The sequence below is a fragment of the Mirounga leonina genome, unplaced genomic scaffold (assembly GCF_011800145.1).
Source record: "Mirounga leonina isolate KUSES-001 unplaced genomic scaffold, KU_Mleo_1.0 Mir_129, whole genome shotgun sequence".
Lineage (NCBI taxonomy): Eukaryota > Metazoa > Chordata > Mammalia > Carnivora > Phocidae > Mirounga > Mirounga leonina.
This window is the reverse complement of record NW_023270323.1, coordinates 46,781,976-46,794,653: the sequence shown is the minus strand read 5'-3', so window position 1 is coordinate 46,794,653 and position 12,678 is coordinate 46,781,976. Positions and strand designations below refer to the sequence as shown.

General features: G+C 35.2%; 1 protein-coding gene across 1 annotated transcript in view; it reads left to right on the top strand.

The window, feature by feature from the left end:
* The window catches only part of SLC30A9 (solute carrier family 30 member 9), an 80,204-nt gene that overhangs the window by 46,469 nt on the left and 21,057 nt on the right, over positions 1–12,678 (top strand). The window contains exons 9-11 of the mRNA XM_035005066.1: positions 1,926–2,028; positions 9,421–9,476; positions 11,608–11,743. Of these exons, the coding sequence (XP_034860957.1) occupies positions 1,926–2,028; positions 9,421–9,476; positions 11,608–11,743 (295 nt within the window). The remainder of the gene's footprint in view (positions 1–1,925; positions 2,029–9,420; positions 9,477–11,607; positions 11,744–12,678) is intronic.

The following is a 12,678-nucleotide window of genomic DNA, read 5'->3' as shown; positions in this document are numbered from 1 at the left end:
ATTCCATAATTCATTAGTTTATTTCTAAAATATATACATATGACATGTCAGGAATTGTGGTCGGGTCTTGAAATACAAAGATACAATTCATAATTCTCATCTTTAAGGATTGGAGGGGCACTAGACTGGAGAATGTCATGTACAGTAATGTAGAGAAGAGATGATGATGCACTAAACTGAGATAATGAAGGTAGGGATGGAAAGACATGTTTAGGTCCAAGAAGTTTTAGGAGGTATGGTCAAGGATGGGTCCAGGTTTCTGGTTTGGACAATTGGATAGATAATGGCATCATCATTGAGAGAAGGAGCACTTGAAGGAGGGGCAGGCTGGCAGCAAAGGAAATGATGAGTGTATTTTTGAGTTTGAGTGATCTGCCTGTAGGGCACCCAAGTGGAGTTGGTCAATGGCATTAATTCCTCTCTTCAGTAAAGTGAGGTTAGCAATTAAAACTTTCTTCATTGGAAGAATGTATGTAATATATGTAAACTGCTTTGTGTAATACCTAGTACATAACAGGTCCTTAATAAATACTAATATATGTTGGGTCTGAAGCTCACAAAGGAAAGCTGGATTAGGGATTTAGAGTTGAGGGTTATTAATACAGAGATGATAATTAAAGCCATAGGAGTAATTTTTTTTTTTTTTTTTTAGATTTTATTTATTTATTTGACAGAGAAAGACACAGCGAGAGAGGGAACACAGGCAGGGGGAGTGGGAGAGGGAGAAGCAGGCTTTCCTGCTGAGCAGGGAGCCAGATGCGGGGCTCCATTCCAGGACCCTGTGATCATGACCTGAGCCGAAGGCAGACGCTTAACGACTGAGCCACCCAGGTGCCCCAAGCCACAGGAGTAATTAAGATCACCTGGAGAATGTGTATGAAGTGTGAGGAAGAAAAATCCCTCAGGAGGAAACCTTGAAGAATGCTAACATCTGTGAAATGGGTAGAGGAAAAGAGCCTGCAGAGGAGACTGAGGAAGAGAAAGGAGCAAGACAGAAAGGAAAGCAAATCAGGAACTAGGAGGAAAACCAGGGATATCATGGATGCCAAGGAAGACAGTCCTTTAAGAAAAAAGTGGCATATGCTTCTGTGAGATTAAGGAAAATACTAAAATGTTTTCAGGAATTTAGTAGCAAGAAACAGTTGTGGTACTGATAAGAATAATCTACTGAGGTATCTGAGGCATAAGCCATTGTTAAATGGACTGAAGTCTTAGTGCAAAATGTGGAAAATGGATACAGCAAGAGGAGCTATAATTCTTTCAATGAAGTGGAAAAGAGGGGAAAGAGAGCTGGAAGGGGATGTACAGTTTCCTTATTTATACAATGAGGATATTAATATTTATATAATAATAGTGTTATAATAAAACATGGTAAGTGACTAAGTGTAGTGCCCGAGGTAAACCGTACCAGTCATTACTGTTGCAATCTGAACAGCTAGCTTCCTCAGAGCTAACCATGTTTATTTTTAGCATCTATTATCTTCTAGTATGATTCTGAGACTGCTTGGTCTAGATTTGTCTTCACCTCTGGCATCTGGCCTGCTTAAGTAAATGGACTTTGTGACATTAGTGCGCTGGACAATATCAAGTGTAGATCCTCTTTAACCTACCCTAAGACACTTAATTTCTAACTTTACTTCATCCAAATATAAAACACACTCTTCTCATAAGTTCTCAAAATATACTTAAGTAATTTGTTTACACATATCATGTTTCTTCATTTGAATATTTAATGATATCATAACTGTGTTTTTCAAATTTATTCTCTTATTACCTAAAATATAATAAATTCTTAAAGGCTAGAGATTCTTTTTAATTTACTTTGAACAGAATCTAGTATGGAGGTTTATATACTCAATTAAATAAGCTTTTGGTGGAAATTTTTATCAAAACCTATGCTAAATTGTTTTATCTTTCTCTCCTAGCAATGGATTAAACTGCTTCTTTAAATTTCTTGCCTGGATTTATACCGGTTCAGCAAGTATGTTCTCTGAAGCTATACACTCTTTATCTGATACTTGTAATCAGGTAAGGTGTAAAAGTTTTTTTCTTATTAATTTTAAAGTAAATTTTTTAAGGCTTTAGTCTAAAAGTTGACCTATTTAAAAAACAGATGATTCCTATAGTTGGCTTGAGGAATAAAATGAAAGTTTTTTTTACTTTTGATGATGAAGTACATAGAAATTTGATCATAGTATTTTATTTATTATTATTTTTTAAATCAAGGATCTTCTTTATTACTTTTGTTTTGAGAGAGAGAAAATGAGGTGAGTGGGTAGGGAGAGGGGCAGAGGGAGAACGAGAAACTCAAGCAGGCTCCACACCCAGTATGGAGCCCAGTGCAGGGCTTGATCTCATAACCCTGAGATCATGACCTGAGCTGAAATCAAGAGTCAGATGCTTAACTGACTGAACCACCCAGGTGCCCCTGATCATATTTAAAGCACGTTGTTATGCTTTAAGAACTTACAACAGTGGAATATGAAGTATAACATTATCAATAGTAAGTGTTGGGCAGAATCTTTTGTATAAGAGATTCTTATCATTAGGTAGAAATTTGGTCTCTGAATATGAATTCTTATGACTATAGGGGCCAATTAAGTTTTTTGAATAAAGCTATAAAATAATCGAGGTGCCTGGGTGGCTCAGTAGGTTAAGTTTCTGACTCTTGATTTTGGCTCAGGTTGTGATCTCAGGGTCATGGGATCGAGCCCCACATTGGGCTCCATGCTCAGTGTGGAGTCTGCTTGTCCCTCTCCCTCTGCTCCTCCTCCGCGCGCGCGCACACACACACACACTCTCTCTCTCTCGCTCAAATAAAGAAATAAAGTCTTAAAAAAATAAAGCTATAAAATAATCACAAGTGATTAATGAACTAAAATGATTTTACATTAGACTGTTTTTTTTTTTCTTTAGATTTTATTTATTAGAGAGAGAGAGAGAGAGAGCATGAGCCGGGGGAGGGCCAGAGGGAGAAGGAGAGGGAGAATCTCAAATAGACTCTCTGCTGAGCATGGAGCCTGATGCGGGGCTTGATCTCACAACCTTGAGGTCATGACCTGAGCTGAAATCCAGAGTTGGACGCTTAACTGACTGAGCCACCCAAGTGCCCCTAAACTGGGATTTTTAATTCCTTTGCTTGAATGTACAAATGAAGATTTTTATAAAATTAAGAGCAAAAAACAAAACCCAAAGCCAGCAGAAGGAAGGAAATAATAAAGATTAGAGAAGAAATAAATGATATAGAAACTAGAAAAACAATAGATCAATGAAACCAGGATCTGATTCTTTTTTTTTTTTTTTTTAATGAGAGCACACATATTCCGTGTAAGCGATGGGGGAGAGTGGCAGAGGGAGAGAGAATTTTAAGCAGACTCCACCGTTATCATGGAGCCCCACATGGGACTCGATCTCACAACCCTGAGATCATGACCTGAGTCAAAGTCAAGAGTCAGATGCTTACCAGCTGAGCCACCCAGGCGCCCCTAGGAGCTGGTTCTTTGAAAAAAATCAGCAAAATTGATAAGCCTCTAGCTAGATTGATCAAGAAGAAAAGAAAAAGAACTCAAAAATCACAAATGAGAGAGAAATAACCAATACCACAGAAATGCAGAAGACTGTAAGAGAATATTATGAAAAGTTATGTGCCAACAAATTGGATAACCTAGAAGAAATGGATAAATGAAACTACCAAAACTAAAGCAGGAAGAAAGAGAAAATTTGAACAGACTGATGACTAGCAAGGAAATTGAATCAGTAATCAAAAACTCCAGGGGTGCCTAGGTGGCTCTGATGGTTAAGCATCTGCCTTTGGCTCAGGTCATGATCTCCAGGTCCTGGGATTGAGCCCCTCATCTGGCTCCCTGCTCAGGGGGGGAGTCTCCCTCTGTCTCTCCGCCCTGCTCATGCTCTCTCTCTCTCTCTCTCACATGAATAAATAAAATCTTTAAAAGAAAAAAAAAAAAAGCCTCCCAACAAATGAAAGTACAGGACCAGACGGCTTTGCAGATGATTTCTACCAAACATTTAAAGAAGAGTTAATACCTATTCTTTTGAAACTATCCCAGAAAAATAGAAGAAGGAGAACTTCCAAATCCATTCTATGAAGCCAACATTACCCTGATACCAAAACCAGGTAAAGATACCACCAAAAAAGAGAACTACAGGCCAAACCTCTGATGAACATAGATACAAAAATCCTCAACAAAATACTAGCAAACCAAATCCAACAATACATTAAAATAATCATTCACCACAGTCAAGTGGGATTTATTCCTGGGGTGCTAGGGTGGTTCAGTATTCCCAAATCAATCAATGTGATACATCACATCAATAAGAGAAAGGATAAGAACCATTTGATCCCTTGGGGGGATGGGTTGGCCTGGTGATGGGTATTAAAGAGGGCACATACTGCCTGGAACACTGGGTGTTATATGTAAACAATGAATCGTGGAATGCTGCAAAAAATAAAAATAAAAAAAAGGAACCATATGATCCTTTCAATAGTTGGGGGAAAAGCACTTGATAAAGTACAACATCCATTCATAATAAAAACCCTCAACAAAGTAGGTTTAGAGGGAACATACGTCAACAAATAAAGTAAAGGTCTTATATGAAAAACTCACAGGGAACATCATAGTGAATGGGGGAAAACTGAGAGCTTTTCCCCTAAGGTCAGGAACAAGTCAAGGATTTCCACTCTCACCACTTTTATTCAACATAGTACTGGAAGTTCTAGCCACAGCAACCAGACAGCAGAAAGAAATAAAAGGCATCCAAATTGATAAGGAAGAAGTAAAACTGTCACTATTTGCAGATGACATACATGGTATATATAGAAAATCCTAAAGACTCCCCCAAGAAACTACTAGAACTGGTAAGTGAATTAAGTAAAATCTTAGGATGCAAAATCACCATACATAAATCTGTTGCATTTCTATATACTAATAATGAAGCAGCAGGAAGAGAAGTTAACAAAACAATCACATTTACAATTGTATCAAAAATAATAAAGTCTGTAGGAATAAACTTAACCAAAGAGGTGAAAGACCTATACTTGGAAAACTATAAAACACCAATGAAAGAAATTTAAGAAGACACAAAGAAATGGAAAGACATTCTATGCTCATGGATTGGAAGAACAAATATTGTTAAAATGTTGTATTACCTAAAGCAATCTACAGATTTAATGCAGTCCCTATCAAAATACCAACATTTTTCACCAAATTAGAACAAACCTAAAATTTGTATAGAACCACAAAAGACCCTGAAGAGCCAAAAGAATCTTGAAAAAAGAAAAGCTAAACTGGTGGTATCACAATTCCAGGCTTCAAGTTATATTACAAAGCTGTATTAATCAAAATAGTATGGAACTGGCACAAAAATAGACACAGAGATCAATGGAACAGAATAGAAAACCCAGAAATAAACCCACAATTATATAGTCAATTAATCTTCAACAAAGCAGGAAAGAATATCCAGTGGGAAAAAGACAGTATCTTCCATAAATGGTGTTGGGGAAACTGGATAGCTACATAGCAAAAGAATGAAACTAGACAACTTCCTTACATTGTACCCAAAAATAAATACAAAATGCATTAAAGACCTAAACATGAGACCTGAAACCATAAAAATGCAGAAGAGAGCAGAGGCAGTAATTTCTTTGACAAAGTATTGGGACTACATCAAAATAAAAAGCTTTTGCACAGTGAAGGAAACAGTCAACAAGACTAAAAGGCAACCTATTGAGTGGGAGAAGATATTTGCAAATGACATATTTGATAAAGGGTTAGTATCCAAAATATATAGAGAACTGATACAATTCAACACCTCCCAAAACAAATAATCCAATTAAAAAATGGGCAGAAGTCAGGGGCGCCTGGGTGGCTCAGTCGTTAAGCTTCTGCATTCGGCTCAGGTCATGGTCCCAGAGTCCTGGGATCAAGCCCCGCATCAGGCTCCCTGCTCGGTGGGAAGCCTGCTTCTTCCTCTCCCACTCCCCCTGCTTGTGTTCCCTCTCTCGCTGTATCTCTCTCTGTCAAATAAATAAATAAAATCTTTAAAAAAAATAAAAATAAATAAATAAAAAATGGGCAGAAGGCATAAATAGATATTTCTCCAAAGAAGACATGCAGATGGCCAACAGACACATGAAAGGATGCTCAGTATCACTCCTTATCAGGGAAATGCAGATCAAAACTACAATGAGATATTACCTCACACCTGTCAGAATGGTTAAAATCAAAAACACAACAAACACCAGTATTGGCAAGGATGAAGAAAAGGAATGCTCATGCAGTGTTGGTAGGAATGCAAACTGGTTCAGTCGCTGTGGAAAACAGTATGGAGGTTCCTCAAAAAGTTAAAAATGGAACTATAATACAGTAGTTGTACTACTGGGTATGATCCAAAAAATACAAGAACACGAGCACCTGGGTGGCTCAGTCGGTTAGGCATCTGCCTTTGGCTCAGGTCATGACCCCAGGACCCTGGAATCAAGCCCTCCATTAGGCTGCCTGCTCAGCGGGGAGCCTTCTTCTCCCTCTCCTGCTCCCCCTGCTTGTGCTCTCTCTCTCTCTCTGTCAAATAAGTAAATAAAATCTTAAAAAAAAATACAAGAACACTAATTCAAAGGGATACACGCTTAACGACTGAGCCACCCAGGCGTCCCTCTATTGGGTTTTTAAAAAATGTTTTATCCATCTCTTTGTATGTTGAAAATTTCCATAATATAAAGTGCAAAAAGACATGATGTCAATTGTGATCATCTTTTCAAGCACACACACACCCCTCCCTGAAATCTCTCACAAATATATTCACAAAAGCAACATTAACAACTATATACAAGTGTATATAAAGATAGTCTGAAATATCCATCAGACTCTTAAATGATCCCCCCCCCCCCCAGGAATATTATTCAGCCATTAGAGAAAAAAAGAAAGAAATCCTGCCATTTGTGACAACATGGATGGACTTTGAGGGCATTACGCTAAGTGAAATAAAGTCAGAGATAGATACTGAATGATCTCACTTATATGTGGAATAAAATAAAAACACCCCAAACTTAAGGATATAGAAAACAGATTGGTGGTTGCCAGAGACAGGGAGTTAGTGGAGGTGGGTGAAATGGGTGAAGGTGGTCAAAAGGTACAAACTTCCAGTTATTAAAAAATTAATTTGTTGTAATATTTTTATAACTATAGTATTTTTTTCTTTACCTCTTGAGAGACTAAAATACCTCAAGTTTTAAATTTAGACCTGTGCTTCTAGTGATATTTAGGTTTACAATTTCTGTATAGTTCATTTTTTAAAACTTTTCTGCTAAGTAATATACAGTACATCATTAATATTAATTGATATGAATTTATCGAGCACCTGAGTTTATAATGTAGTGTTTAGAAGAAATCAGTCTTTGCTCTTCTGTAAGGGGGTCAGAACAATTAGAAAGATATTCCAAGATGACATTTAAGCAGTTGCATGATAGTATGATACTGAGGGAAAAATCAAAAAAGGAAAGGAAAATCATGGAGGGGGAAGCATTTATAATGCTTCTTAGCCAGTAGATATTAATATCCATTATGTTGCAAACCAAGCAGATGTAGGTTATATTTACAGATATATATATATCAGTGTGTATATTTATATATGTATACACACACATTGTAATTATGCAGAAAAAGGTGTGAAAGGACCTATCTCGTGTTACCCTACCTCTTGGGGGTAGTGAGGGGGACAGGATTAGGGATGGTCTGTGATACCTTATTTTTATAGGAAAAACTAATAAATTTGGTCCACATTCAGTTTATGAAAAACTTGATATCCTACACTTTATTGTGTGGCCAACCTGAATATTAAGGATTTTAAAAATAATTGAATACCCATTGGCTATTTTGTAAACATTATAAACACACACACACATATATATATATACACACACACACACATATACACAGTGTGAATTAATGAATATTTCAATTTAATTTGCAAGTTTAAAAGGATCCTGTGCTCTATCTTAATTTGCTCTCATTTTCTTGGTTTGATTCACTGAAAAGCCATCATCTGTGTTTTAGGTAGTTTTAACTCTCTTTTTCTTTGGAATCCATAGAAAAAAAACTGTAATACTCTGTGTATTTAGGGTAGGATTTCCAGTATCAAAACTTAAAAGTCCAATCATGTATTTGTTTTAGCCATTTTCAAGGTGGTGTAATCTCTATTTTACTAGAGAGAATGTTTCTATCAAGTTTTTTGTAACCTACAGGGAAACCTCATCTATGAAGAATTTGGTTGTCTTGAAGCTTTACCTATCTGATTATTTGATACCATGCTGAAAAAATGGAAAAGCCCCAGATTAGGGAAATAATACCACGTAGGGTATTCACTTGGAGGCCTTGTATTTTTATTAAACAAATAATTCTAATAAGGTAATCTTTTTTGGATCTCTAAACTCACATCAAATTAGAATAGAAAGGACTTACTAGGGGCAAGCATACTAATATCGGGAGTTTCCAGTGATAACTCTTTTTAACAAAAGATGCAATTGAAAAACCAAATAAATGAAAGAAAGGAAGAAAAGATCAAGTCTGGGGAGGAAGGAAGGAAGGAGAGAAAGGTGGTAACTAGGATTAAAGACATGTTCGTATTTTTGCCATATTTACTTTATGTTTTTGGTTTTTTAAAGAAATAAAGTCTTAGTTGTAATTAGCCCTACATCTTTATTCCCTCCTTCCACACCCCAGATAATGTACATATTGATATGTATACTCCTTGTGCATGGCTTTGGAAGATCTGGTAGAAATATATTTGTCTGTATACAATGTATACTATTTAAAATTTTTACTGTCTTTTATTTGTATAGCAATATGTTACTTTTCCTATAAAAATATCAGATATTACAGACTATCCTAATCCTATTTCTCTCCTCAGAGGTATAAACAGTTGAATGTATATTCTTTTAGACCTTTTGCTGTGCTTTACATTATGTGTTGTCTACAAAACGACGTAAGTTTTTTTGTACTTTACACACTGTTCCTGATTTTTTTTTTTCCTTCCACTTTAATGGTATGTGTAGGAGCTTTTACCATGTCAGTACAGAAAGCTCTGTCTCAATTCCATTCTTTTAAACTGTTGTAGATGTAACTATGGTTTGGCAATACCAGCATTTATTTTGCCATTCCTTATTGAGCGCTTTTTAGGTTGGCTTTCACATTTTTTGTCTTTATAAGCAATGGTGTTTTGAACCCCTTTGGGTTCATCTTTATTTCTCTAAGGTAAGGACTGTAAACCAGAATTGCTGGGCTGTTGTGTATGTGCATGTGAAGTGGTTCTTTGCCATTGTCAGATTGCACGCTCCAGATTGGTTCTACCACACTATACTCTCCATCTTGCTAATAATTATTTACCCTTTTTTCTTCTTCTCCATAGGGTTTACTAGCAGTGGGCATCAGTAAGTCTGTTCAAACACCAGATCCTACTCATCCGTAAGGACATTGCCTTTATTTTATTTTATTTTTTGGCAGCAAGTCATTGAAATAAAAGCAGTTGAATTTTGGAAGTCTCCTGCAGTTTATATACCTGCATTTTTGTGTTAAAGATTTGGTCAGTTCTTTCACTATAGGATCTAAAATGTAGGACTCAAACACAGTGTCAAAATAAATTCAAGATATAATTTGAAATTTGTGTTTAAATTATTTTTATGCTTTGTAACAGCATAGAGATCTTGTCCTCTTCATATTTGATAATAACAAAGCACATATTTTGATCTTAGAGTTCTATTTTATTTGGTTAAAGGAAACATTCTACATCTAGACTAATAGGCACTGAGTCTAAAATTGTAGTGATAACTTTTATTAAATCCATATTTATTGTATTTTAATCCTGTTGTGATTTGGAAATAGTATTCTGCTAACATTTTAAAATTATTTATTTATAAAATGAGTATTCTTTTATATTATTTTGAGTCACATCAGTTATTTTATAGAGATTTTTTCCTTTTACTAACATACCCAGCTAATACTTTTGAATTCCACATGTATCATTTATTTAACAAGTTTCAATAATAAAATTTGATCAGTCTTAAGGCAGAAAAAATGTACTTTTATTTCTGTAAAGGAGTCTGCCTCTGTGCTTTATATAAAGGCCTTTTTTTTGCTTAAAAGCAAGACACTACTGTTTTCTCATAAATGATAGTATATTTTGAATATCCTAGAACTATCAATAAGCAATTATAGAGAGCAAGTAGCTTTCTTATCTACTAATTACACATCATTACACTATTTTACTGTGTCAAGAAAAGAATTTTTTTCCTGATTAGTTTTATACACCAAAATTTTTAAAACAGGATAAAATTTTATAATTTTAGGTTGTGAAGATTTCTTTTTAAGGCATTTTCAACGATCTACTTGAGTGCTGCTCAATAAAATTTTCTAGTGATAGAAGTATTTTATATCTGTCCAGTATGATAGTCAGTAGCTACACGTGGCTGTTGAGCATTTGGAATGTGGCTAGTGTAAAGATCTACATTTAAATTTTTATTGTTTTAATTAATTTAAATTTAAATAGCGTTATGTGGCCGATGATTAATATGGGACAGTGAAGATCTACATAGTTAAAATTTTCAGTCAGAACCTACAATTTTTTGAAAACACATAGAAGGAAAGTATTAGCATTTAATTTAGATCTTAATTTACTTTAACTGAAATAAATATATATATATATCCTATATTACTTTGGGGGGTACATTTAGAAAAAGTAAGTTTTTCTAAATCAAATAGGTAGAACATTGTCATATCTATAAACTGAGAATTCCCTATTGCAATATTACTACATATTTGCAGAAATAATTAAAAACAGTTTTAATTAAGACCTATTGTTTAAATTTGCATCTGCCAGAAGGGTGCCATAGAGTTTGGCTTTGGGAGTAAATTTCTCAGGAAATATTTTTATTAATGAGTGATTCCTTTCCTCGTATAGTATTATCATGTTTTTGAGCTTCTTAAAACTCAGTATTTTATTGATACATACAGTAATACAAAATAATACACACATTGACAAAGATTCTTTAAAATGAGATTTTTTTTAAAAAAACTTGCCATAAAAACGCCCGAAAAACTGAAGCTCATAGTCCTAATAATAGTAGTTAGTTGCTGTGTGCTAAACTATTCAGAACCAGCCCCAAGTATCCAACATCAAATTATAGGCAAGAAGACCAAATGTTTAGTTAGAAAGCTGTATTACAGGGAAATTTAAATGTCTTCCTCTACATTAAACACCTGAATGCATTTTTAAAAAGATGAATTTTATCAGTATTTGTGGTACATAATAGTGTATTGACTCTATGTAATCAGAACAGACTATATGAAAGAGGGATTAGAAAATACCTGAATTCAGTCATATTCACCGTTTTTCTATATTTTCAAAGATCTTGCAGTTTTTTCCCTTTATATGTTATTTTCCAATTAGATTTAAGTTTGGCATTTACATTTTACTTAAATATAAAACCATAAACATCTTTATATTGTAAGAAGTTTTTGGTTTTCTTTTGCATTGGCTTATTCAACATATAAAACGATTTGTATTTTTTGTAAACTTTTTTTTTTTTTAATTTTTCAGGTATGGATTTTCAAATATGCGCTATATTGCTTCACTAATTAGTGGTGTTGGTATTTTCATGATGGGTGCAGGATTATCTTGGTACCACGGAATCATGGGATTGCTTAATCCTCAACCAATGGAATCCCTTCTATGGGTAATCTTTTTCCCCCCTCAGTTTTCAAGTAATATAAGAGTGATTAAGTACAGTAGAATGCCTTTGTCATATTGATATTAAAGAAAGGGACTAACACATACCTTTTTGACTGTAATACGGGGTTATGTAGCTGTAGTTGTGTTTTTTAGAACATGACTACACATGACCTCTAAATTCATATGGTTCAATGATGTTGAACAAGAGTATCTCTGTAGGTACAGGGGCACCTGGCTGGCTTAGTTGGTGGATTGTGTAACTCTTCATCTCAGGGTTGTGAGTTCGAGCCCCACATTGGGTGTAGAGATTACTTAAAAATAAAATCTTAAAAAAAAAGAAGAAAGAAAAGAGTATCTCTGTAGGTACAATCATTAAGTACTGACTCCTGGGTTAAAATCTTGGGCAGTTCCATTAATTTCTTCAGTTATATTGAAGAACAAGAAGATCTCTGTTCATTTTTAGTCCCAAGAATAATCTATCAGTAATTAAAATATCCAGTGCCACAAGACAGTCATAAGTTGGAATTGTTGTATTTAAAGATTTTTTTTTTTCACTCATGTAGGTAGGAAGCCTGTACCAGGGGAATGGGAGGATGGGAGCATGGTCACCTTCTGTATTTTCCTCGCTAGGGCTTCTGCCCTTCTCTCCTACTCCTGAGCTTGCCTCTGGCAGCATCAAATGTAGGGAGAGAGGACAGAAAATACTACTCTATTGTACTTTACTGGCACCAGCATCATTTTACATTGGATTCCTCTGACCTTTGTAGATACTTAAAGCTGCCTTTTTCTCTCATGGAAACTTCTTGGAGATTACCCTGCATGTCCACTCTGACTCTGGCTCCCTTGACAAGCATGGATTGGTCATTTGGCACCCCTTTTAGCTTCTGCTTCTTAGGATGTAGTTCCAGACTCTTTCTGCTGAGGTTGCCTTGCATTTTC